Source organism: Podarcis melisellensis (genome assembly GCF_964234715.1).
Source record: "Podarcis melisellensis genome assembly, chromosome: 5".
In the NCBI taxonomy this organism is placed as follows: domain Eukaryota; kingdom Metazoa; phylum Chordata; class Lepidosauria; order Squamata; family Lacertidae; genus Podarcis; species Podarcis melisellensis.
Window position 1 is genome coordinate 50,279,211 of NC_138537.1, and position 27,703 is coordinate 50,306,913.

General features: G+C 41.3%; 1 protein-coding gene across 1 annotated transcript; it reads left to right on the plus strand.

The window, feature by feature from the left end:
- TRUB1 (TruB pseudouridine synthase family member 1) lies at window positions 1-27,245 on the plus strand. Its single transcript, XM_081912200.1, has 8 exons — window positions 1-285; window positions 4,379-4,474; window positions 5,374-5,429; window positions 15,394-15,475; window positions 21,388-21,460; window positions 23,009-23,148; window positions 24,772-24,828; window positions 26,733-27,245. The coding sequence occupies exons 1-8, from the start codon at window positions 141-143 to the stop codon at window positions 26,945-26,947; spliced, it is 864 nt and encodes a 287-aa protein (XP_081768326.1). The 5' UTR covers window positions 1-140; the 3' UTR covers window positions 26,948-27,245.
- Window positions 27,246-27,703: the final 458 nt, after the last annotated feature.

Sequence of the window (27,703 nt, forward strand, 5' to 3'; positions counted from 1 at the left end):
TTCTCTTCGCCGTTTTGCCCCGCGGTGGCCGTTGCTTGCTTGCCTGCCGCTCCTCCTCCCGTCGACCCACGTGGGCAGAAAACGGCGCCGGGACTCGGGACGCAGCGAGGCGGCCGGGCTTCCCCACTGTGCTCTCGCCCATGTCTGGGACGGTGGTGGAGGCCGTCCGGGGCAAAGCAGCTGCCGCTCAGCTGCTGTCTTTTAGCGGGCTCTTCGCCGTGTATAAGGCCAAGGGATGCACCTCAGCCGCTGTCCTAAACCGGCTTAGGGCGAAGCTGATGGCAGGTACCACTGAAGGGGGAGAGCAGAAAGTCCAGGGAAGGAGGGAGAGTCTGGGCCAGAGGTGGGGAGCCCTCCCGAGGCGACCAGGCTCTTCTCAACTCAGCAGCATCTGGAAGGCCTCAGGTTCCTCATCTAGGCAGGTCCTAAGGCAGGCATAGGCAAACTCGGCCCTCCAGATGTTTTGGGACTACAATTCCCATCATCCCTGACCACTGGTCCTGTCAGCTAGGGATGATGGGAGTTGTACAGTGGTACCTCGGGTTACAGACGCTTCAAGTTACAGAGTCCGCTAACCCAGAAATAGTACCTCTGGTTAAGAACTTTGCTTCAGGATGAGAACAGAAATTGCACAGCAGCAGCGGGAGGCCCCATTAGCTAAAGTGGTACCTCAGGTTAAGAACAGTTTCAGGTTAAGAACAGACCTCCAGAACGAATTAAGTTCTTAACCAGAGGTACTCCTGTAGTCCCAGAACATCTGGAGGGCCAAGTTTGCCTATGCCTGCCTAAGGCGTGTGAGGAAGTAGTGGAGTTTAGTTGACTCGGAGACTCTGAATGCTGCACAACCCTTTTCTTCATTATTTCCTCAGCACCGGATTTATGTGTAAGCTAAACAAGATATAGCTTAGGGCCCCCCAAAAAATTTAAAGAACAAAAAACCCCTGGATGTACATTTCCAAAATATAAGATAAAGAACAAATAAATAAAACCTACATACAGCAACAGTGTTTTGTGTTGTATAGGCTCCTATGATGTAAGTAATGGTCCCCGCCTGCTAGCTTGCTCTCTAAAATATCCCTGGTTTGCTCATTTCTATATGTAGGATGCCTACATTCTGCATGGACTGGTTGCATGGCAACATGTGCAAATGGTTTTAGATACCTATTAGGTCCATAAATTACCATATAGCATATATTCAACACAAAAAACAGTGACAATTTGTTTTGACAAAGGACAGCTGGACATGTAAAGGGCCGCATTACCTTTAGTAGCTTAGGGCCTCATCAAACCTAAATCTGGCACTGTTTTCTATACACAGTGGTGCACTTTGGTCATTTTAGGCATTGGACAGTGGGTATTGCTTCCCTTCAGGTAGTGCTCATTTCTTGCCCGCTCCCCACCTCCGTCCACCTAATTGCATTCTTTACAACTGCTTCATTCCTACACTGGTATAATAATAATAATAATAATAATAATAATAATAATAATAGCAGTAGTAGCAACAGCTTGGCAACCCAGATAATTACAAAGAAAGACCCTGATAATGTGTAGTTTCCTGTCTTAATCTCTTTCATCCACTTCTGTCTTAAGCTCTTCTAAATGGTGTTTGTGCATGTATTTTCATTTTTACGATAACAGATTGCGATGGTGGATTTTTCGTTTCTTTTTCTGCCACATCTGTAATACAGATTTTCCAGAGTAAATATGGCATCCCTTCAAAGGAAAACCTAGTGGTTTGTTGTTGTTTTTTGTCATTGATAACTTTCAAAAGAACAATAGTCTTTGATTCCCACCCCACAGCTGTTGGCGGGGGCAGTGATCTAGCCATCACATTTGGTCTCCCCTCCTGCCGTCTATCTGCCATTCTCAACACTACGTCCTGGGGAAAAATGAAAAACACTTTTTGTAGGGGTTCTTTGATGGTGTGAAACTGGAGGTGAGGAAACACACCAGGACACAGTGAGGAGTACACCAAATGCTGGTCTGATCCTCCTGGCATAGCAGTGTGTTTGCTGAGCATGTCCAAGTTCTGGTTGGCTTTGGCCTGCCACCTCTTTGCTCCTCCCATGATGCAGTCAGTAACCAGCCTCAAACAAGGGGACTGATGAATTGAGCACTAGAAAAAACGACCATGCTGGGTGTTGTATTGATGACCTACCTGTTTCCCACCACCCCGTGTTGTCCATAGTAATGTGGGGCCTTGAACTTGGGCCCAAATTCTGCGGGTTCCATTGCCTTTGCAAACAGGTGCAAAGAACAAATGTCTCCACACTTTATCTGATCTTCCAGCATAATCCATGGAAGTCTGACTTGATGGATAGCATTTCTCACTTCACATTTATGTCAAGAGTGCTGATATGGTTCCTGTTGCATTTAACCCAAGATGCAGAAAGGAGTTATGTTTCTGTGGCATGCCTTTAAAAAAGCATCCTAAATCTTCTTTTCTAACCAAATGATTGTGTAGCTTCTAGGTTTTTTTAAAATATTGTCAACATGCCTAATTTGGAGCTGAATTTGGGGGTTCTAGAGTTGGGACCATTTTTATCTTTGCATGAGTATGTAAGGTGGATAACTTTTATTTGGATGTTCCTGCTGAGGGAAAGGCAAGAGCTTAGATATGTCCTAAAATATTCAAATAGTGGATGCTGTGTAAGTGTTCTCCAATGAGAAGCCAGTTTTTGTAGGGACATGGTCACATAAACACACTACTAGTCATATTAGTTGCCTTCCTGGAAAGAGAAAGTTACTGTACCAACATATTTTGGCAAAATTTATGAATTATTTGCAATCTAGCTTCGTTTCTAGATTTACCACCATTTCTGAGCACTAAGTTTCTTTGCATGTACTGGGCCCATTGATTTAAATGGGGATGGTAAGCATGTGCTCACCCTCGGTTTGTAGGAAATAAAAAATGGACCAAAAGCAGGTAATAGTTAACAGCAGTTTACTTTTGGCTTCTATGAAGTATTCATTACCAAAGCACAAATTCAATTTCACTTATTCAATTTCAGATGCATCAGTTTTTGTTGTGATTATTTTATTGGATAATATACTGCTTAATCCCCTGCCAGTTCGAAATCCACCTAGCAGTTCGAAAGCACGTCAGAGTGCAAGTAGATAAATAGGTACCGCTCTGGCAGGAAGGTAAACGGCATTTCTGTGTGCTGCTCTGGTTCGCCAGAAGTGGCTTAATCATGCCGGCCACGTGACTCGGAAGCTGTACGCTGGCTCCCTCGGCCAATAAAGCAAGATGAGCGCCGCAACCCCAGAGTCAGTCACGACTGGACCTAATGGTAAGGGGTCCCTTTACCTTTATACTGCTTAATGGCCAAGCGGGCTACTAAGTGGCTTACAAATTATAAAAGCCAAATACACAAATACCAATTTAAAAACAAGATTAAAATACACAACAAAGCAGTATCATAAAAAAGAAGATCCGGGTCACGGGATCAGGAAAATGCTTTTGTAAACAGATGCATCTTCAAGAGCCAGTGGAATGTCAGTATAGGTGGCCTCTGTATTTTGCCTTTCTTCCAATGCATTTGGAGCAGGGTTTTAAACACACAGCAATTAAAAAACACCCCACACAGGCACTTGGTTAAGGTTTGTACCTGGGTTTTGCACCTGTAGATCCGCTCCAGATCCACCTTTCCCAACTTGGTACCCTCCTGGTGTTCGGAACTACAGTTTCAGTACCATGCTGGCAGTGGCCGATAGGAGCTGTAATCTAAAACAGCTGGAGGGTACCAGGTTGGAGGAGACTGGGTTAGCTACTGCATCCCCTGACTTGAGCACCACATTGCCATCTGCTCGCAACCTTGTAGCTGGGAATGCAAGTGCAGGCAGGGCTTTCACAGTGTTATCTACAGAACAGCGTGCAATTTCATATCGTTTCTTTCCATAGCCAGCAAGGGACTTGGTTGTGCATGTAGTCTGCTGGATCCAAGCCATTATATGTAATTAAATGTGGGAAACATATTGAGAGACTGCTGTGCACTGTTGACAACATTGGAAAAATTCTGTGACTGTTGCTAGTTATGGTTTTATTACTGTAACAAATCAGTAAATGTGATGCTTCTTGTACGTTGTTGGGGAAAATAATGCACCCTGTCTGTTAACTATTAAAATTATTAATTATCTGATGCCAGCTGATGGTAGATATGAGAACAAGCTCTAGGTATACTATTTGTTTTATGATACGACAAATCCTAGGATTCTGATTCACAATTTTCCTCCCGCCTTGGGATTAAACTGTTTCCATTAAATTAGTTGTGCCACTTTGGTACCTTTCAATGTGAACGGCAGATTTATGTGCCTTGTTTGTTATTTTTATGAAGTTCTATGAAGCTTTTTATCCTTTGGGATCTTATTTTTTCAGAAACCGGTATGCCAAAGCCTAGTAGAAGGAAGAGGAATAAAATGTTAAAGATTGGACATGGTGGGATTCTGGATAGCAGTGCTGCAGGAGTGCTAGGTAACCTGCATATTAGCAGTCATTTATTTATTTGCAGTGTCCCTAGAGAACTCTCTCCCATTGAAGATAACTTGTCTGCCACATTAGCAGCTTTCCCATGTGAAATGTAGATGTACTTTTTCTTCAGTCCTGTGCAGATGGCTGGTTTAAATAACTGGTTCCTCTGCTCCTGGACTGCCATTTTATGATGTCCATTGATTTTATGGTTTTTATGTTATATTTTCTGAGGTTCTGCCATCATACTAAGCTAGTCCAGCTGTGGTTTGTTTACCTGTTCACTCCAAAGCAGAAGTGCTTGGACTGAGTACACCAGCCTGCAGCTTGTGCCCAGTACAAAAGCATACTTTAAAGCCTAGCATTACATGTGAAGCCAGCTTTTAAGTTCCCAAGGTGGGTTGCAACATTATGCAACATTAAAAACAGTTTAAAACAACAATAATAGAAATAAAGCAGGTCCTTTTTCTGTTATTGTAAACTGGGCAAATAAGCTGAATTACCGTATTTTGTCTTTGCTGGCATTCCTTTTTTAAGCCACTGACGTTGGAGAAATGAGTACTGCTTGCTCAGTCATAAACACTGCAGACCCTTTAATATAGCTCGGAAGGACCCCAATGTAGATTGATGGTCCTTTTAGTAATACATTGCACTTATGTGCATTGCTTCTCGACGCACCATACCCCAACCACCCTGACATACTGGAAAAATGAAAAGCACCAGAATATTTTTTCCCCTCCTAAAATTTCTTCTGTCATCGTTTTCAATCAATTGACCCTGTTAATGGAAAGTGTCAGAATTGCGTGAAATAATATTTGTTACTGGCATGATGTTTTACAGACAGCAGTAGTGAATACAGAGGTGACAGGGGCAGTTGTTGAAGTAATGTTTCTCTTTGTTAACAGTGGTTGGCATTGGAAAAGGAACTAAAATGCTGAGCAGCTTGCTGGCAGGTTCTAAGGTAAGGAAAAATGGGGTACTTCATGTTTTTTGTATGTTTTCCACCTTCAGTAAATGAACTAACTATGAATAGGGAACTGAGGGCAGGCACTCTTTTCAGATAGCAAAGACTGGGAATCACACTGATCTTCAAATTGCTTTGACAAAACAAGTCTGTCTAAAAGAAGGGAGGCCTTGAGGCTTAACCTACATTGGAATCCTGGCTGTGCACATTCTAGGTTAATTCTTTAAAGGTTAATGCTTTATCGGCTTCCTTGGCTTGGATCCTAATATAACTTAAGGAAGTTCACAGTGGAAAAGTCTCCTGTCACTTCCTTCCCTTCTGCACCACTCCATGCTCCATTCCATGCTGTTTGTGATGCTCCCCCAACCTTCTGAGATGTTTTTTAGGGAAAGGAGAAGACATGAAACTGCTTCCATTAACTTATTTTAAGTCAAAATATCTGATAGGAAGCCCATAAGAAAAGGCAGCAACAGAGGTTGTTCCACTAGGGTGGATTGCGGCACTGCCCCACTAACGTCAACCGGCCATTAGCCAGCCTCCCCCCAGCTTAATTTCTCACTTGCATTCAGTCCAGGGGGAGCAGTGTCTTATCGACTTCTCCTTTCTTAGCCTCGGTGTTGCCCTTGTAGAACGGAGCAGGGAGGAGGATGGGGCAAAACTGGAATGAGTTGGCCCTGCCTTTCATTGGTTCTGACTCTGCCTCCTGTTGACCTTGCTGACTTCCACCCTGCCAACCCCAGTAGACACTAGGCACCACTTCTTGAGTGGAATTCTGTATGTAGCTGATGATCTGTGGTATGGAGGCTTTTCAGCTTCGTATTCACTGTTGGCAGTAGCCATAAACTTGCAGGGTGCAGAAGTAGTGCAATTAATGTGCATAATGTGTCAAGGGAGGAAAAGCATAACATAATGTAATCTGCATGAACACGCTGGACGCAGCTGGAGGACATGTTACACTTCCTCTTTGATACAGCATATGAAATTTCTGGTGTGAGATTAGAAATGGCAGTTCCTTGGTTGTTTTGGAAATTATGCTTGGTTAATTGAGATCTCAATTTATACACACTGGTGAGTTTTAATACTTACCCGCAAAATATATGTACTGACAAAAGAGAGAGCTTAGTCCTCCAGGGCTCAAGAAATAAAATTAGAACTTGATGATCATTGGAGGTTGTATCCCACATACTGCTAAGTGAAAGAGAATTAGCACTGAACTTGTTTCACTAGAGGGTCATCTTGTGAAAGAGGTTCCACAACCAGATAGCTTTGTATATAGAGAGGATAGGAGCATAAAAAGGTAGTTTAATGAGACTTCAAACTCGCACAAGCTCTTGCACAATGGCTCCATCAGTGCTTTTGCTGTGTTGGATTCATCTGCCCAGCATGGAGAAATGGACCTGTTCAAGCACAGGGCTTGCTGAATGACAGTGTTGAATGCAACAGCTCAGCTTCAAAAGTGAAGCAAAGAGCCGCTTAACTTTGAACTCCTACACTATCATCTTGCACAGATCTGCTTGGAAGTAAGTGGATGATGTTGGGTGTTTCAGCCCTAAAGGTGATCTGTTTATTAAAATTCACCTTTGTTGAAGCTGGCTAGTAAATATGCTTTCTGGCTCTGGAGAGGAGGTGCAAATAGTTGTTAAGGTGCTTTAATTGCTGCTGAATAGTTTGAAACGCTCTTAGCTTCCATGTCCCAAATTTATTATCCCAGCACACCTGTTTACCTATTTTTCTGGTGTGGCCCTATATTCTTTGACAACAGAGATACCTCATATCTGGCAAAGCTAGCTGTTGTCAGTGTTAGCTATGACTAGATACAGTGGTGCAGACTTCTGCTACTTCATACCATCTGTGTGGATTCATTTGATTGCATTGTGCATTATCCAGTTGTGGCTTCTTCCATCTAACAGTAGTTCTACTTCCCTCAAGTAGGTCAGATGAGAGTGATTTCACTTTCCCCTGGGAATGAGAGGCTCAGTGTGAGTAATCTGTACTGTGATCTCCAATGCACTAACTAGTTGAAAATCCGCTCTTTTAAAATGGGCTCTCCTAGGCTAGCTGTTTTTTATCTGAATCCCCAGGAGCTTCACTGACTTGCAGAAGATTAGAATTGACTCCCCTGCATTAATTGCAGCTTCTTGTTTAAGCGATAGGTGAATGAGCGTTTGATCTCAAAGGTTGTCATCTCTCCAGAGAGAACCGTTATCAAAATGTCACCCGGATAACATCAAATCCAGGCTTCCAGTGGCCTCAGAGGTTAGGGAGGAAAAAGATGAACAGAACAGGGGGTTTACTGAGCTTGCCATGGTCTTGAACAACTCAGATATTTTTTAATAGTCAGTTGAATTTCCCAGGGATCCCCAAATGGGTAATGGAAGCCGCTTTAATTAGTTGTCTGAAATGGAACTGTTCTGTTTTACTCTGACACAAGCTTGCTGTCAGAGGGGCTTGAGGAACATAATGGCTAATTTCCCTCTAGACTGAGACTATTGCTGGCTTATAGGTTTCTTGTGGTGTCCTTCCCTGGTTGCTTTTTTCCCTTTGCCTTTTTTAAAAGCAGAATTCACCTAACACCCCTTGACAGGTAGTGCATGCATTTTGTACTCAGGTACACAGAAAGATTAGAATTAATCCAAAGGTCAAAGAGCTATTTTTCACAAGACATTTAAACCGGTGTGGCAAAATCAGCTTGGATGCTGCATGGAAGTAGAGACTTAAACGATGAGCAACTTTCTGGTTGGCAATCTTGACTTGGTATGAAAAACAGAATCATAGAATTGTAGAGTTGGAAAGGGTCCAGAGGGTCATCTAGTCCAGCTCCTGCAATGCAGGAATATCAGCTAAAGATCCACCACAGATTGCCATTCAACCTCTGCTTAAAGAACTCCAATGAAGGAGAGTCCACTACCTTCCAAGGGAGTCCATTCCACTGTCAAACAGATCTTACCATAATAAAGTTCTTCCTGATGTTTAGCCAGAATCTCCTTTATAGTAACTTGAATCCATTGCTTTGCGTCCTAGCCTCCAGAGCAGGAGAAAGCAAGCTTGCTGCATCACATTGTTGACTCATGTGTAGCTTATGGTCCACCAAGACCCCTGGATCCTTTTCACATATACAGTCATTCTCTTGTTATGTTTGCTTCATTTTATGTTTTTTCAGGTTGCGTCCTGCGGCGACCCAGAAGTACCAGAAAGGGTTACTTCCGGGTTTCGTCGCTCGTGCATTCACAGACGCACAAAATGGCGTAACGCGCATGCACAGACACGGCGAATTGCAACCCACGCGTGTGCAGACACGGATTGCGTTCCTTTCATGTTGCAAACGGGCCTCCAGAACGGATCCTGTTCACAGCCAGAGGTACCACTGTACTGCTGGCAAGCCAGGTGTCCCCCATATTATATTTGTGAAGTATTAACTCATTCTCAGGTGTGTACTGTACAGCTGAAGCAATACTGAAAGTCTGTGGAATCTCTTTGTTAAACTCCTGAAAATAATCATTGATGTGTGGAAGACAAGCATTGTAAGCATGGCTTAGAAAAAGTATACAGTCATACCTCAAGTTGAATGTGCTTCGAGTTGAGCGTGTTTGAGTTGCGCTCTGCGGCAACCCGGAAGTAACGGAGCACGTTACTTCCGGGTTTCGCAGCTCGCGCATGTGCAGACGCTCAAAATGACGGCATGCGCAGAAGCGGCGAAACACAACCCGCGCAGACGCGCTGTCGCGTCTTGCGTTCCATTCGGGTTGCGAACGGGGCTCCGGAACGGATCCCGTTCGCATCCCAAGGTACCACTGTAATGAATGTCTGATGTTTTTAAATTTTCTTTTTGTTTCCTATTCCATTTAGGGAATTTAGTATCTGGAACAGGGGTGGGGAACCAGTGGTCAGTCCTTCAGATGTTGTTAAACTTCAACTCACATAAGTCCTAAATGGCATGGCCAACAGTGAAGGCTCCTCTTTGGAGCAAAGTGGAATACTGTATAGCCCATCTAAGATTCTGAGCCCCCCAGACCTCGAAATCTATTGTCTAGGCTTTCTCCTGTCACCCACAGTCATTATTAACATATTTCCACTGACTGAGAGGCTTCCTAGATGCTTCTGCCCACCTCATCTGTCTAGCCAGTCAAAATAATTACTACCAGCAAGTCCTGCCTCTGACTTCACAACTCTCTCCCATAGAATGCCCTGAGTCGGGCAGTGGATTCTGTGGGTGTAGATTGCCCTTCTAAACCAAGGTTAGAGACGTTTCAGTTTAGTTAGCCAATGTTTCTCAAACTTGGGTCTCCAGTTTCTGTTAGACTACATCTCCCATCATCCCTGACAGCTGGTCCTGCTACCTATGGATGATGGGAATTGCAGTACAATAGCTGGGGACCCAGCATTGAAAAACACTGAGTTAGGCACTAAGTTCTTATACAATTGCAATTCTTTTGTGTCCATGCCTTTGCAGGGGGGAGAATGGGAAGAAAACCAGAACATGTTCCCACCCATGTTACCTTATTGGCCCTGCCTACATAACCTTGGCTGCCCCCACCAGGTGCAGGGGCTATCAGCCACCACTAATGACCATCTGGAGAGGCACAGGTTCCTCACTCCTGATCTAGAGCTATGGGAGCCTGTAGCTCAGTAGACAGGTTTGTGTGTCTCCCACAAGACCTTCAGGAAATAGATCCATGCTTATGAAATAGGATTACTATGGAAGGGTACACTTCTATAATGTCTGTTGTATATTGAATGGGAGTAACTGGTAAGAGTTACTAATGCATTTGATGGCTTCCTCTAAAAAAACATTATGTTGCTTTCAGTAATTGCTAGCTTTTGGTATTCTTCTGGACACAGTGCATATGCAGGGATGTTCACTTTTGCTAACCATTCTTAACACAATCAGCTATTTGTTCTAATGGAAATGCTAATTGATGGCAAAGATGTATATTTTAGAAAGAGGCAGTTTTACTGATGCTTGGGCAAAGCAGTCTTTCCTGGAACCCATTAAGCACCTGTAGTGTGCAAGTAATTATTGTAAATGATGATAAACAATTTCAAATTAGATCTGAGTTTGCATGAATGTATTTAAATAAGTCTGCAGAATAGCTTTGCTAAACAAATTAAGATTTAAGGATACTTTATCTGGGTGACTAGCTGCTCTGTGGTATGTAAAGCTGAATTAGCCTTTCTCCCCCTCCTTATTGCACTCAGTGCTCTATTTTCAGGCTTGTTCAGCTGATGGTTAAATCTTCCCATAAGGAGTGAGATTTATGATCATGCTGCCTGCTGATAGTCTTTTACAAATGACAGCAGCTGACAGAGAGTTGTTTCTGTAGTGTTAGTTTGGTGATGGTTCAATTTGTTCATACAAGTCATTGTCCACTGTTGCAGTCCTCAAGGAATAATACACATGCATATGTGCACAAATCATGAAAGTACCATTATCCATTGGTTATCTAGGAGGAATACTGATGCTATGACTTACAAACAAAAAGCATTCAGGCTGCAAACCCATACACATTTTCCTTGGAATAAGCACCATAAACAAACACTGAGACATAATTCTGAATAAACATGGATAGCTACTTGTCAAGCTACTTTTATTGGTGCTGCTAAGATAAAGCAAACTGGAATCACTTTCATGTTGCCAGCTCATTGTAGGCACAGGCATCAAATGGGAACAGGCTTCTGGGTTTGGAAAGATTGGTTCTGGAAAACCTGGAATTTTGTATAGCAGGTGTAGGGTGATACAAGAACTGTGAAGATCCCCCATGGTCCACTGATGTTTTCAAAGCAAGGAGCAGCTAATATGCATTAAGTGAATGTTCATGCTTGCTTAAAAATGTATGACATGCTCTGCTGAATCACATCAAATTCTACGTAGACCAGCATCCTTTGCAAAATACATGGCACTAAGTGGTCCACCAGAAGTTGGCCAATGGTCTATTCATGGACCGCAACCTATTTTGACTCTGCTTTGGAGTCACGAAGCTTTCGTACATGTAAGGTTTCAAAAGCTATAGAACACATAATTGCCACAGAAATACCTCCAAAAAACATCCTTCCTATAGCAATTCATTTTTTGCTCTGTCAATAGTGTTGAGAGATTTGGAATGCACATCCTTCACTAAACGTATTTTCATTCACTGGAAGGGCAAGATACAAATTTACTAAACAGATTAACAGAGGATCTGTTAACACAGAGAAAGAAAGACACCATGCAGATGCAATAGCAAACCATAGTTTTCTCTTACCCGTACAAACGGTAGCAAACTTTGAGTTTGTGTATGTGAAGAGAGTACATGAAGACAGTAGATTAGAATATTTCCACATTAGGGTAGCAAACCATGGTTTGTTGCATCTCAATGTAGTTTTGGTAGAATGAATTCTTGGCATTCATCTGTCTTGAGAGACAATGGAGTGCACTTCCAGGAGTGAAGTCAAACCCTTGCGTTAGCAGCACTGAAGTGACCCCGCTGAGGTGCAAACCTGGGCAGTGTGTATGGAGGTCCTGGGCTGCCCAGAGGACAAGACACCCTTCTCGGCCTCTCTGATGTGGTATGGAAAGAAGACCAATATGTTTGCTATCAGCTTGGCTGCTGAAGTTGCCAGAAGAAAATGTACAATATGCCATCCAACCATCTTAGGGACTCCACTCCAAGTCTGTGTAGGGCTTTACTCCGTAGCTTTTTCTTCTCCTGAGATTTCCTGCAAAGCAGCAGAAGTTTAGGACCAGAGTTTTCCCTCTCCTAGATGGGATACTTTACCAGGTTGATGAGCCCCATTTGCCACTGTCATGGATTATAAACCAAGGAATAAGTGTATTGGATAGATCCAGGTCTAGTTCTCGCACTGTTGCAATTTTAGCATGCTGTCATTGTGCTAAAAATCTAGTAAGAGTTTATCTGTTTAATAGCATAAATAATAATTAAAACCTTACTAATTGTATAAATTAAAATGTTCAGGTTCATATTATTCTCACACAGTTGCTGTGCTAAAGCTTTCCAATGTCCTAAGGATATGAACATCTTGGACCCAGTGCAATTATCTGCAAATTTTCCTGTTAAATATTAAGGACTCTTGCCTGCCTCACTGGAAGTCAGGTCACCCTGTGAGTTAATCTAGTCACAAAGTAGAGGTGGATATACAGGGTCAAATGATCCAGCTACACTTGTAGTTCTTCAGCAGTGACAGAACAATTACAGCATCTTGCAGTAAAATAAATTTAGTGCAGTGTTAGTACAAAGTCAGCTTTTTCTCTCCAGAGAAAAATTATTCTAGAAGAGAGTTGTAATGTTTCTTGGTATTAAGACATCATGTTGACTATTCGTTAAATTTAAATTTGCTCCATTGTCTATAACCTGCTCTTGGCTTTAAAGTTTTACTCTTTGGGTTTGACTTGCTGGATGCTTCTGTTTTCATTATCTAATCTTCATTTTTAAAAAAAAAAAAAAAAACTTTAATGGTGTTATTGAGATGGAATGGTGTTTGTAGTCTCCCTTTTCATATCTTATGTAGAGAGGGGGCTTTGAGTTTGTGTTACAGTATCTTGGATAAGAGAGCAAATGAATAATAATATAACACACTTATTATTTAGGAGTAAATTATATTTTTGTGGGATAAATAAATCATCCTGAAATCATATACTTTGTCCATAATCACTTGCTTATGTAGTGTAGATGGAGGATAATCTAACACCACACGTGAGCTTGTCCTTTTCTGAGAATTTATAGCTATGCTGGATTCCCAAACTCATTGGTTCATCACGAGTTTAATAACCCTTTGGTTAATTGGTGCTGCTCAGAGATACTTTCTAAGCAGCTGTACTACATAGTCCAGGAAAGCCCCCCTAATATACCTTGCAATGCTGAGAGGCAACTCTTGGATCTTACTCTCTCTTTTTTTAATCACCAGCATCCCTAAAAATAATGCTGATCCAGGGAACAGTCTGGGTTGCTTTAGCAGTTGGGGGCAGGTGGTTAATTTTCTCATTAACTGTGACTTAATTGTTACTTGCTAGTGACTGAGATCTTGTGTTCATAAAATCTAAGGTCACACCTGATTATATTCAATGCAAGCCAGAGTAAGATTATGGTGGAAGTATGTGAAATTCTGAACCATGGCTAGGTAATCTAATCGCTTTCTGCGCTCTGATTCCGTGATTCATTGCAGGGGCAGGAACTCTGAGCACATGGAGTTCTTGTGTCTTCAAGGTCTTCCCCATTCACTGATGGTTGCTGTTTTCTTCAAAGAAGCTCAGGGCTTCCTAACTGAAGGCTATCCGCTTTTTTCCTCACAACAACTCCATGGGGTACATTAGGTTCAGTGAGATAGTGATCGGTCCAAGGTTGCCTAGGGAGCTTCACCAGTGATTGAGGATTAGCATCCAGGTCCCTAGTTCAAGTTCAGCATACTATCTACTATTCTAGCTTCTGTGGAAGGGACAGATAGATGGGAAGTGTGTATGCATAAACTTTTCCATCTTCAGACATGAATTATATCTAAACACCCCTCTTAATTCTGTGTCTTAAATATTCTTGCTTAGGCATCAGAGCAGCATTTTGACTATTCATTAACCAATGCATTATTGGGAAATCTTATTTACTATCTTATTTACTTCAAATATGCTTGTCCTGGCTTTCCCTGTTTTCCTAATGATGGGAACTGCATGTTTAGCAGCAGCTAGGACTATCTTAGCATACCTCATCTTGCATGAGGGTTTGGTTCCAAGGGTTATATGTATACATGGAAAGCAGATATAACAAACTCCTGGAGCCTCCCACAGAACTAGCCAGCCTGACTTTTATAAGGTAGCCAATAAGGGAAAGAGCATCCCCAGTGCTCCCAGTGGGCCTTGCTCAGCAGGGAAGACAGAGCTTAAAAGCTTTTCATTCCAGTTCTGCTTGGGTTTACCCAATGCAAAAAGAGGTTTTAAGCTCTTGGCCTTGACTCTTGGGCAGAGCCTGCTCAGCACGTCAGCTCTGGGAGTGTTAGGGATGTTTTTGCAAGATCTTGCAGAACAATCTGACTTCCTGGGGGATCTCGTGAGAGTATCCTCACCACTGCTAGAGCTGGCACTTAGCAGGCCTTGCCTGGAAGCAAAGTAAGAGAACTTAAAAGCTCTATTTGCACTACGTCTGCTTGAGGCTACCTTCATGCTACACTTGCAAGGGTTTGGGGTGGAATGTGCACGCCCAGCAGCAGAACTAGCACATCGAGTTCCGTCCCTCTACCTGCTTTGGTTTTCATGTATCCAACCGAATGCCTAGGCTACATAAATGTGCACACACACAAACACACACAGGTATATACACACACGCCTGCATATACTTACTAAAATTGTGATGCAAAATCTTTTTGTGTGTCTTGATTCTAAATATGTAGTAAGCTTTTGTAAAAAAAAAAAAAAAGGCAAATGTGGCAAGCGGTGCTCAGTTTGACTGAAAGCTCTGTGCCTCAGTTTCAATTTAGAGATAATATTCTTCCACTTTTCCTTGTCTGTATTGCTGCCTGTGCTGTTTCCTTTTCTCTTTCCAGAGGTGATGGCATTCACAAAGGGAACTGAAGTCATCTCCATCTCCTTCTTTCTCTCAGTTTTTTCTTTTTTATAATCTGATTTCATAGCATTGTGCAATCCTTCTTGATGACAGGCTCACCAAAGCTGATTGAGTGCATTCCTGTGTTATATCTACCCTCGATTTCACTAAAATATTCTAACATTTAGTATTCTTTCATGGCTGTGACTTACACTTTTTATAATATCCAATTAGTATACTTCTGTTTTTATGAGTACTCTAAATCAGAATGGGAATGTGCATGTACAGGAATAGATTTGTTCATCTCCATAATTGTTTCTTTTTTCTCAATTGTCTAGCTTGGTGGCATGGTATAAACTCAAGATGCTGGTGATATTTTTCATTAAACCTCTGTTGTCCTCCACTCCGTGTTTCACACTAATTATTTTCTTCCCTTACAGAAATACACAGCTGTTGGGGAATTGGGAAAGGCAACTGACACATTTGATTCTACAGGCAAAGTAACAGAAGAAAAACCTTACGGTAAAGAATCACATAATGTGTTCTGTTCTGACTGTTTGACTGCAGTGCTTTGCTTAGATTGCAGCAAAGATGGTGTCAGGCTCAGGTTTGTAGCTTATTTTTAAAGGAATTTTGTTAGTCTAGCTGACAGATTAAATGGTTTGCAACATCTTGGAAATGGGGATTCTTTGTCAGCTTTTAAGATGACTTCTGAGAAACTCAACTCAACACTTGAAGGTCATATAAATCCACAGACCCCTAGTTACTGAGCCCATCACTGTAATTAATCAGCAGGCATTTAGGAACTGTAACTCTCTGCATATGTTAGACCCCAGCTCCCAATATGCCTTACTGTTGGCTATACTTACTAGGTCTAATGGGAGATGTGGCCCTCCAGATGTTGAACTCCCCAGTTTCCCATTCCTGGCTTTAGTTGCTTAGTTTCCATTTCAGCTTGGTCCGTTCCCAGAAACCACCAGTGGATTGTGATTGTTATTGCTTCTTTTTTAGATGAGGAGTTGGAAGGACCCTAGCTCACTGATAGAGTGCATGCAAAGGCTCAGTCCCTGGTATCTGAGTTAGGGTCTGAAGCTGTGGAGAGCCAATTCCAGTTAGCATGAACAAGAGTGATCTGGATGGTTTAGTGCTCTGACTCAGTAGAAGTGAGCTTCCCATATTTCCTACCTCTGTCTCTGCATGCATGTGGTAGGGATGTAATGGGCATTTGTGCTTTTAAAAGGTGGTATGTTGTGTGCAGGTTTCCCTTGACTAAACTTTCCGAGATCACAGAAGCACAGACTTGTAGAGTTGGAAGTGACCATGAGGATCATCTAGTCCAACCCCCTGCAATGCAGGAATCTTTCACCCAACATGGGGCTCAAACTCACAACCCTGAGATTAAGAGCCTCGCGTTCTACCAACTGAGCTATCCCCTCCTGAGCTGTGTTGGGATAGCGTGCACTGCCTGAATATTCCCAAGCTTGTGCATGCACATCCTTGGTGTGTCTCAACTTGGCTTGGGCCTGTGTGTATGAGTATGAGTATGGTGTCATGTTTTCTTCTGAACTGACGCTCTGCAATCAAAGTACTACTATGTGTGCTTTTAATGAAGCAAGAAAGAAAAAGCATGTAAGTAGTATGTTGTAGAGGAATTGGGGTTGTAATCACTTAAAGTTCCTGCTGTGGGTATACAAGTATTTGTGATGCCTGTTTGTGAGGTGATACCCATAAGGCTTCTTGCTCCACTAACAATAGCCATAATCATAGCATAATGGGATGACCATGAGTTAACTGTCTATTGTAAATGTTTTCTTTCATTCCTCCCATCCTAGGAGATGATCCTTCTGTGGTTGATAATGCAACGGGGGAAGTTTCCAGTTCTTACTATTTCCTTAAAGTAGACCCTTCTCTTCAGATCTTTCTATCACTTCTCAGTGCTGTTTTACATTTCAGACAAACAGCTAAATCAACAAATTCATCCAAGGAGGAGAACAAGAGCCTTTTAAATAGCTGGAATGGTTGCTAGGCTTCTGCTTTGTTGCGTGCCTTGCTTTTGGTCATATGCAAAGATGCATCTCTCCTGTGCTTCTGAGAAATAACATGCCACTAATTGCAGAGCAAACTTGCTACTACTCTCATTAATTCCTTCACAACTTAAAGAGAACAGAGCTATAGATAGCTGGTCTCCTAGCAACTGCTATGCAACCCTCTGTATTTATAATACCCAGTAACAGGTAACCATGATAAATTATCTTCTGTTGCCTTGTGGTGATAAAGGAGGTCTCTGTGGATTTTTTTTCTTTACTCCTTTTTCTTGCATGCAGTACGTTCTCACTTTTCCCACACCTCTTAAAATATAATATTGCCTCACAACTTATACTGCCTCACAGACCTACCTTCATTTTAATTCATGTCCGTTGCTTGATTCATTTTTAATGCTGAATGAGCAAACTAGCCAAAGGCCCAATTCAGATATTATAAACCAGGGCTGAAGAACCTCCGGCCCGCAAGCCTAATTAAGCCTGGAAGATTGGCCCACCAGGCCATTTTGAGCAAATTACACCCACTTTTCCCCCTTACCTGATTACATATATGATGTCAGGTACAGAAAACTTCAAGCCATGACTGAATTTCTTTAAAAAATCCTTGATGTGGTGTACAAAAACAGATCAACAGTAAAAGCTGTAGATTAATAAATATTGGCAGACCACAATAAAATCATTAAAAACAAGGCTGCCATCTTTGCAGTAGCAGCTGAAAATAATTGCTGCAGTTTTCTACAAACGTTTGCCACAAACTGCAAAAAGGATCATCCACCATAGTATTTTGATGTTGTTTTTAATCTTGGCTTGTATTTATAATTATTAGTGTTATATATTATTAGTTCTATGTTTTGTCCCTTCTTCCCTGGTGTTTGTCTTAGCAGGAGTATAAATTGGCTACCAATTTGTGATTTTTCATACTTGTACAATTTGTTCGCTTGTTTGTGAATAGTAATTAAATTTAAAGCGTCTTAAAAACAGAAGTCCAGGATCATTTGAACAGTATCTTAAAATTAAATTTTTTTTCCCAAATACAGTGCTGGGCTCAGATTATACCCTCTTTTTATGGTAAGGTTCCTATTTTTCAAATCAAAAACAAAGACTGAAATTTTAGTCCTACAAAGGTGTCCGAAGGTTGTTTGAAAATAAGGTCTTGCAGGCACCAACAACAAAAGGAAATGTTGAAAGAGCTTCAATGCTTACCTCTCCCCACCCCACCCCATGCATGTTTTCCTTTATAACTGGTAGCAGCGACGTCTTAAAAATAGCCTAAATATGTTCAGCCTTAGAACCCATAAGAGTTTATGATGTTAATAATGTGAATATAGGTAGTTTTTTATTGTCTTCTGTTTTCCAGTGTTGTTTCACTTTGCTCTTAGGCTGAGATACCCCACCCCACCCGTCAAAAGTAGTAAAACAAAAATGAAATGCTATGACTGATATTGGTCAAAGGAAGGCCTAATAGTTACTGGGCAAACTAGAACAGTTTTTTTCATCAGGTGAAGATGAAATGCCTGTGTTTGGTAGGTAGAAAATGCAAACATTCCCATTTGAGAAATGTTCAGATTAGTTATTCATTTATACAGAAAAGCATTATTTAAGTCTACATATTTGGTAGAGGCAATAGGAAGTATTTAACATTGCACCAAATTGACTGTTTTGTCAGTGCAACCATTTCAGTTTGCCAGACTGAATGATGCCCCCTTCTCTTCTCCCTGTGTGTTCTCCTGATCCTCCCAGAATCAATTGCAGGGGGAGAAGAGAGGAGAAGCCCCATTGTGCAAGCAGAAGACCTTCAAAGGGCTTCCGCCAATGGGACTCATTAGGTAAATCCCGCCCATTGGTTCAATTTAGAGATTAACCTGTAGGCTAACATTCTTATATCCAGATTACTTAATATTAGCTATTATTTAAGGGAAACTTAATATTTACAATTTTTAAAAAATCTGATGTAAATCAAAACATCATTAAAAAAATTTGAACGATTGATTTTTACACACCTGAACCCACATGCCATGAGTCATAGGAGCTTGATCTTAGAAGCAAACAGGGTGTCTGCAGCACCAGGGAGCCTGTCTCTCCCTCTCCTCATTCCCGTACATATTGTTCCCCTCCTGCAGCCCTGACTGATTTATGAACTGCTGCAGCATTATCATTAATGACACTTCATTTAGACTGCTGCTGGGCACAGTAGCAGCATCTGCCATCGCTGTTCCAAATGTTCTCTTTGTATAAAGTGAGATAGTAAAGTTGTTTCCTTCCGATACAGCATAAGAGATGAAATGTTTTCTTTTCAAGGAATAACCCTCTTATCTGTATCACGAGAGCCATCTGTTCAGGAAGGGAGCTGCAAGTGCCTAGAAGAGCAAGGATTAAAGCATAAGAAGAAGAAGAAAAAGCCATTCATGATATTTATTTATTCCTTGGCAGGAATCCATTGGGATTCACCAGAGGAAGGGAGGCTGAGCAGAGGGGATGTTCAAGTTAATAACTGCAGGAAGGATAACCAGTCCCAAATCTGACCTTTTGGTCAGAGTCCAAATATCTGTATTCTCTTGCATTATGTTCCTGAAGTCTATGTTTTGGTTTCTCCAGAAATCGGTCTTTGACGGGAGTTGTATTCAGTGTGCTTGTGATTCTTTTGAGCCGTCTCTTGGCAATGTATATGTGAGAGTGTAGGTGCATATGTTACAAAGGCGAGATTTATATTCTGGCTGTACTGGATTGGATAATGATAACTAGATTATGTAAAAAGTGAGTATCATAATACCCTAGAATTATTAATGTGCTGGAAATCGGAACCCAGATAGCTAGGCCATTCTAAATTTTTCTTTAATCTCTCGTGAGGAAGAAAATGTTTTGTGCACTGAGTATTTCATAATGTATCTACTACATTCTCCCCTACCTTGTTGCACATCCTAGTTATTAAGAAGAGTCTTAGATCGACTTGCATTAGCATACATTACAATTCGATAGAGGAAGATTTTCATAACATTACATAGCTTATCAGAAAAATGAGCGTTCAGATTGGAGTGGAAGCAAATAAACAGCCAAATCCTGTATGCAGAAAGTTCTGTATTTATGGGGTTATATTTCTTTTTCTCCCTCTGGTAATATAAAGGCTGGTGTGTTTTTTGAGATTTTTAAATCAAGTAGATTTATGAATATTTCACCCCTCTTTTCGTCCACATATCCTTGTTTTCAGGATAATGTGATGCAAATTAGATACCCCACATATCCTTTAACCTATTCATTTACTTGCACAACTATTCTGTGGCATAGGTCAAGCCATTATTCCAAACCTGGTGCCCTCCAGTTTTTGTTGAACTACAGTTCCCATCATTCCTGCTGGGATAGCTTTGTTAGTAGAGCATGAGACAAAAGGGGAAGGGAAGAAATTACATACTTCTGCTACTTAGCCTTACTTAACTTTCTGGAATATTGCCTGACTCTTTTTTTGGACCAAAAAATGATGACTGGCCCTAATGTCATTTAAAATGTTCAAGGTTGGTATTCGGCTAGTCAGTTATATTTTATTTATTTAGGATATTTATATATCCAGTTCACAATGGGCAGTTCACAAATTTAGAAGCAACACAATACAAAAATAAAGTAGTGAATATTAAAAACAAACGAACATGGGCATGGGCATACAGCCGTCTTGAAGCAGATGAGAACGATAAAGACACGACTAAAAATCTCTCCAGCAGAGGGAAACAAAATAAATGGAAGAACTAAAAATCAGTAAAACTATAGATGTTCCAAAGCCTAGGAAAATGAAAAGGGCTTCACCTGGTACCAAAGAGATCCTCAAGCCCTTCTAGGGAGAACATTCCATAACTGGGGTGCCACCACTGGGGCACTAATAGTCATCACTGTCCTCACTAAGTGGGGTAATTTGAAAAGGGCCCTCTGATTTAGATGTTAATGTCCAGCCAAGTATATACAACAGGAAGCAATCCATTTGGGGCTTTATTATTTAATACCAGCACTTGGAATTATTTAATACCAGTCCAGGAATGGACTGGAAGTCAATGCAAATGATGATGGACTGGTGTGATATGCTGATATCATATCTACTGTCGATCATCTTGCTATTTTGGGCTAGCGGATGTTTCCAGACAAAGGCAACACCATGTATAATGCATTGCAGTAATCCATCTGGGGTGTTAATAGAGCATAGACAATTGTTGCAAGACTATCTATTCAGATAGAATCATTGCTGGTTCATCAGATGAAGTTGGTAAAGTACTCAATATATTGTCCTGGCTTTAATATAAAATCCAAAAAATCAGCAGCTTCTCAATTCTCCGAAGTGCTCAAAGTTTGTCAGTTGTTACACGAATAATGAATACTGAAATGTACATATGCCCATGTTTTCTCTTTTGGCAGATCGGATAACAAAAGAGGATCTTGAGAATGTCCTGCAGAAGTTCACAGGCAGCATCATGCAAGTTCCCCCGATGTAAGTGCTTTGATAAATAGTTGAACGTCATCTTTGGGAAGCCTGCCTGCAAAATCTCATTTTGCTGGCAGTAGAAAGTGACCTCTGTAGAGCAGAAAGCTGGCAAGACAGGGCAGTCTGGAAAGAATTTATTAACTTGACAGAATTACAGCCAAGAGTGACATTGACTTGAACAGCACATGCAAATAGCCCATGATGCTGTCTGTTATGACTGAATTTGAGGCCTTTGGTCATCACTGAAGCAAAGCTTTCCCTTGCCTTGAATATTTAAAGCAAAATCAAATAGTATTGCTTAATGGGCAGTGTTGCATTTTAGGACACTTTTGTATACCAATAATAGGAAGTGTTCTCAGTGAAGGTAACAGTGCTTCTTGGAGGGAAGCTTGAGGCAGTCCAGTCCAATTTACACAGTGATCATGCAGTCTTTGAAGTACCAAATGCAATGCTTGGCATAGAAACTGTGGAAGTACCACTTGTTCTTGGCAAATGCCCATTCCCTTATGGATCCCTGTGTCAGAATGTAAGGGTCACGTATGAACAGGATGGTGATAAGATGTAGAATTAGGTGTCTTCATCAGAGATGAGCTGATTTCAGATTGGCAGGCATCTTCTCTTTTTTCTTGAATGTTAATGGTTCAACTATGCCTATTAAATTCATAAAGGAAGACCTTGGTTCTGAGAATGTGAGAAGGGTCTTGCTAAATCAAATCAAGGTCTCCTAGTGCTGGACTTAGCAAGCTTCAGCCACCATCAGTTATACCAGAAATTGAACAGTGGTCCACTGGTAGACCTTCTGCCCACCCCAGAGCACTTTTTAAATGCATGACAGCAGGCAATGAAACATATAACTATATTGTCAGGGAACTGCCATCGGCTCAGAGGCGAGGGATAGAGGGGGAGTTGTGTTACAGGGAGCCTCCAAAAATCTTGTGAAGCAGTTCCTCTTGCGGCGAGGAGGAAAGCACCTCCAGTGGAGAAGAGGTGCAAGGACCAGAGGATGCTAGAGAGAGCCTTAACACCACGCCTGAGCAAGCCGGAGAGGAGGGAAGCACACGCCTGCCGTCCCCAATCATGCACAGTGGTTTGAGGCGCAGGGAGAGCTGGAAAAGGCTCGGGGTGACGAAACTTTTATGTTGGGGGAGGTACAAAAACAGACCACTCCCGGATTCTGCTAGTGATGGAGCCAGACATGAACTTATGATGTTCTTCACTGTAAATAGTTTGCACCAAAATAAAGCCTGTAAAAGACAGGTTGGAGTCCTGCCTGGTTACTCTCGAGCAACCGCAACAGCATCTGACATGAGTGTGTGCATGCATATATATATATATATATATATATATATATATATATATATATATATATATGAGATTTATTATTTATTTATTCACCTGGACAGATGGTTCTCCTTAGCACTGCCCTGGATTGAATCTGTTGTATTTGTTGTTTTGTAAACATCTTAAAGATTTACTTGTATTGAGTGGTATATAAATATATGAAATAAAATGAAATAAATAAGAAATACCCTGTTGTATTCACTCTTTGATCAGCTATTGTGCCCTGAAGAGAGATGGACAGAGGTTGTCCACTCTGGTTAAGAAAGGAGAAGTTGTTGAAGCAAAGCCTGCCAGACAAGTTATGGTCTACAGTCTCACTCTTAAGAGTTTCAAGCCGCCCTTCTTCACGCTTGGTAAGGATCCAAAGCATGGAGTCTGGTTGTACTTAAGTCAAAATATTAAAATTGTCTAGGTTTGGTTTAATTGTATTGTGTTTTAATTGTATGTACGATGCTTTGTGTGGACTGTGCCCAGGAAGGCAGCCTGTAAATAAGTTTTACACGCACACACTATATACATATTTACCCTTATTTATTATTTATTATTACTATTTATTAGTGCCCTCTTCAATCCCCCCTTTCTTTCTCCTCTTTTTTTTTGCTTGTCCTAATTTTCAGCTGTTCCCACAATACTGCATTTGTCTTATTAATTTCTTTTCCTCTCCCTTTGTTGTCCCCCCCTGTTATTTTCTGCAGTGTCTGTTTAAATTACAATATTCATTTTCATCTATTTCTGTATACCGATAATGCGGTGATAATTTAAAAATGTGAATCAAGAGGCCTAGGCCAAACTAAGGAATTATCCCGTTGCCTTTTATTTTAAGTCCTGTATCAGTGAAATATAGACCACCTTTAGACAATTGTGTAACTTGGATGGCCATTATCTTAATGTGCTGATGTCAACATTGTTTTGACCTATGGATCTACAGTGCAACTATATACGTAGCAATGGACTATCGATGCGTCCAGACTGAGAATCTCTGGGCCCTGTGTTTCAGAGAAAGACCATTAAGGACAGTAGTGATCTTCCTGCTGAGTCCCTTTTGCCAATAATCAGACAGGGATGTCAGCCATGACATGCTGTTCTCTTTTCTATCGAGTGTGATGAAAAGACAGTGTAGGCTAAGCTGATGGATGTAGACCCAGGAGATCACAGCTGCAAACACTACCCCACCCTGCATGAACTGGGGAAAACACTGATTGCTCAGCCTTTGGACATTTTGGTAACTTATGGGAGTGGTTGCAATATTGTTCAAAAGTGGAAGTAAACAACTTTGCACATTTTCAAAGTGTTAAGCAAGTGTCACTCGGTAAGGCTAACAGTTTGGGGCTATGTTTGACTTGCAGGTTAAGTGCTCTCCTCTTTTGCATAATATGCAAACCGTGTTTCAATGTACTGTGTAATTTCAGTGGTTACGACTTACTGCTTGGGTGATTTGCAGCTCTTTATAGCGAGCAGATTTTAAACTGTCTTGGGTCTTCCTGGATATGTGTGATGTGCGTAGACTTTTAAAAGTTTGCTCAGTGTTTTAAAACATTCATAGATGCTTTTTGCTAGCACTTCAAATAATCTCCCCACCCCTCAAGCAACAATGGATAAATATATGACCTGACATGGTATCTTTCTTCTTCTTCTTCTTCTTCTTCTTCTTCTTCTTCTTCTTCTTCTTCTTCTTCTTCTTCTTTCCCTTCTCCTCCTCCTCCTCCTCCAAATGAAGGCTCCGAAGTACTGAAATCCTGAAGCTGGTGCTGTAAAGTGAATGATTGTTAAGCCGGTGCATTTTATTCCTGTTTGCTTTCCGCTCTTCGCCAGCTTCACAATCTCACCCTCACATATGTTACAGGATGAATAATTTATATTATAACCCATAAATATTTTAATCACTCTATTGTTTGCTTAGTGCATTTTTACATTTCTATGTAAAGTAGATTTTTGTGCTATGCTGGCAATTTACCATGTCACCGTTAACATTCCAGATGTTGAATGTGGCGGCGGCTTTTATGTCAGAAGCTTGGTCAACGATATTGGCAAAGGTAGGCACAGACAAAGCACAATCGCTCGGGGAGCAAGTGTTCCTGTTAACAGAGGGCCAGATCAGCTGTCAGTATCTCTGGCTGCCAGATGTGCGCACTGGGGCTGCGGCACTGTTTGCCATGGTTTGGACCTCTGTAGCACAAAATGAACCTGAGTGAATTGACTACAAAAGTGGTCCTTCGAGGGCAGCAGTAAAGTGGTCGGTTTGGCCATGGACTTATGAGAGAGGAGTAAGAACTCTCTTTTCCTGCAAGATAAACAGATGGGGGGGGGGCGGGTTGGAGAGGTAAGAAAGTTCCTGTTTTTAAAGGTTACAATGATAAATAATGCTTTGAAATCAGAATGCGCAAAGTTGCAAACATGATATAACCATCCCATCTGGGTGTGCCCCTGTTGTTTATGATGACTTAATCAGCTTTTCCTCTGACCTGAGATGTGATCCCACAAAAGGAATTTTTATTTGGCTATACTTCACCCAGGGAGTAACATAATCATTGACAGGAGGATAAGTTCAGCCATTTTTAAACACTAAGCTCTTTTAGATTCTGCTCAGCATGAACAGAACATAATGGCTGTACACCAAGAATTATTGGTGCTCAACTTTCCTCCTTTGGCAGAGACCGAATTCAGTAAGCAGCCATCGGTGTGTAACAGGATTTGAATGGCAACTGTGTAATATTAATACTCTGTAATATGAACACTAGTTCTGTTTGGGGCAGCTCTGCACATGGGAAGTCTCCTGCAGGTGCTTTTCATTTTTAAAGGAGTCTAGAAAGGTACTACATGTCAACAGCTTATTAAGGCATGCAGTTTGACCTTGTGTCAAAAATCTTATCATAAAATGTGTTTGTTGTTGTTTGTTATTGTTGTTAAAATTTGTTAGTCACTTTATCTTGCCCAAGGCAACCCAAAGCAACATTGATACATTAAAACCAGGGGGGGAGCAAAACAACAACAACATTACATCCCACCCACTTCTAAAAGGCCACTGATAATTAGAGGTCAAAGGCCTGGTTATAGACGAAAGTTTTTGTATGGTGCCTAAGGAAAAATGATGGTGCCAGCCAGGCCTCCCTGAGAAGAGCATTCCACAAGTGGGGAGCCAGTGCAGGAAAGGCTTTTTCTCATGTTGCCACCCTCTGGACTTCTCATGGAGGGGACACACAAGGAAGGGCCCTAGATTATGAATGCAGGGTCTAGGTTGGTTCATACGAGAAGTGGTCCTTGAGGTATTGCAGTCCTGAGCCATTTAAGACATTATAGGTTAAAAACCATCACTTTGAATTGGGCCCGAAAACTAATTATCAGGCAGTGCATTTGGGCCAGGATCAGTGTAATATGCTCAAACCGTCTTGCTCTGGTAGCAATCTGGCCACTGAATTCTGCACCAGCTGAAGTTTCCAAACATCTTCAGGTGCATCCCTATGTATAATGTGTTGCAGTAATGTAGTGGGGAAATGTATCCCCCCCCCCCGAATTGCATTTCCATGAGATGTGCAGCGTATTTGGATAATGAAATGTTTAATGGTTAATATTTGTATAATGTGTCAAATGTTCAAAGTGCTTCAAGGTTCATTATCTAGTTGTTACCCTTACAACAACCCTGTAAGGCACATTAGTATTATCCCCTTCTATTGCTGAAGGGGGAACTGAGGTTGAGACAGAGTGGCTTGCCTAAGGCCACCTAGTGAGTTTATGGCTGAGGCGAGATTGAAACCAGGGACTTTCTGATTTGGAGCTCAGTTCCTTAGTCAGTACACAATCCAACTCTATATTCTACCATAGTGGTGAAGTTATAATATATATCTCATATTTCCCACTGGGGTGCTAGTTTCAAGTTCTGTAAAATATTGGTGTGCTGTTTGCAAGCTTGGCTTTTGTTTTCTCCCTTTTGATGCTGCAGAGCTGTCCTCCTGTGCCACTGTGCTGGAACTGACCCGAACCAAACAGGGACCGTTTACCCTAGAAGAGCATGTTCTTTATGAAGACAAATGGACCATTGATGAAATTGCCCGGTCTCTGGAGTATTGCATGCCTCTCCTCCAGGAAGAACCGCCTCGTAAAAAATTAAAGATGGAGCTGTCTGAAGAATGCGCCATGAACTCTGAAGATAAGTGATAAGTCAGGTCAAGGAAAAAGACTGAATGACTGAGATGTTTTAAGATTGCTCTGGGATTGTCTTGTCTTCCCCTGTAAATTTACAGTCCAGTGCGTAGAGGATGACAAATTACAATGCAATGAAAATGATACCTTTCTATCTCTTCTGTTCGTGCTGAAGCACACAGACATACACAAAGATGCCCAGCATTTCTTTCCTTTCATAATGTCCGTATTGTGTTGTGAACTTATTTGTCAAGGAAGCAGACTCATCACTACACCCAGTAAAAGACCTTGTAGGACACTTCTAAAATTTGAATTTGCTTCCATGTCCTTATTTGTTTGTTTATTTGGGTACTTACATCTCACCTTTAAAAGCAAAGCCCCTTCAAAAAGCAAGTTACAATATTAAATTTGTATAAATACAGTTTAAAATAATAAAAAATAAATATAGCAGCAAGACAGTTAAAAACAGCCTAGAAGACTGTAGTTATATAAAGCCAATAGGGCCCTAAATTACCATACTGAGTACTGGTAATTAGGGAAACTGTGCAGATGTACCTCTGGATTTAAAGATCCATACTTGTGCTTTTCAGTGTGTTTCTTCTTTTTGAAGAATTGACATGTATGCTGATACACTGCTGCTAGTTCTATAGCTAAGTTTTCTCTTTTTTCATTTCTCAGCACATCTTACCTATAATTGCTCCAAGAGAATCTTATTATATACATTATCTATTCTCTGCATTAATGCCTTGCTTTTTTCTGATTCATTATTGT

Bases quoted from the DNA above. Each gene is read 5' to 3' on its own strand.
- TRUB1 (XM_081912200.1), top strand. From the start codon at position 141: ATGTCTGGGACGGTGGTGGAGGCCGTCCGGGGCAAAGCAGCTGCCGCT. The intron at 286-4,378 runs GTACCACTGAAG...TTATTTTTTCAG, and splicing joins TAGGGCGAAGCTGATGGCAG to AAACCGGTATGCCAAAGCCT. The intron at 5,430-15,393 runs GTAAGGAAAAAT...CTTCCCTTACAG, and splicing joins GCTTGCTGGCAGGTTCTAAG to AAATACACAGCTGTTGGGGA.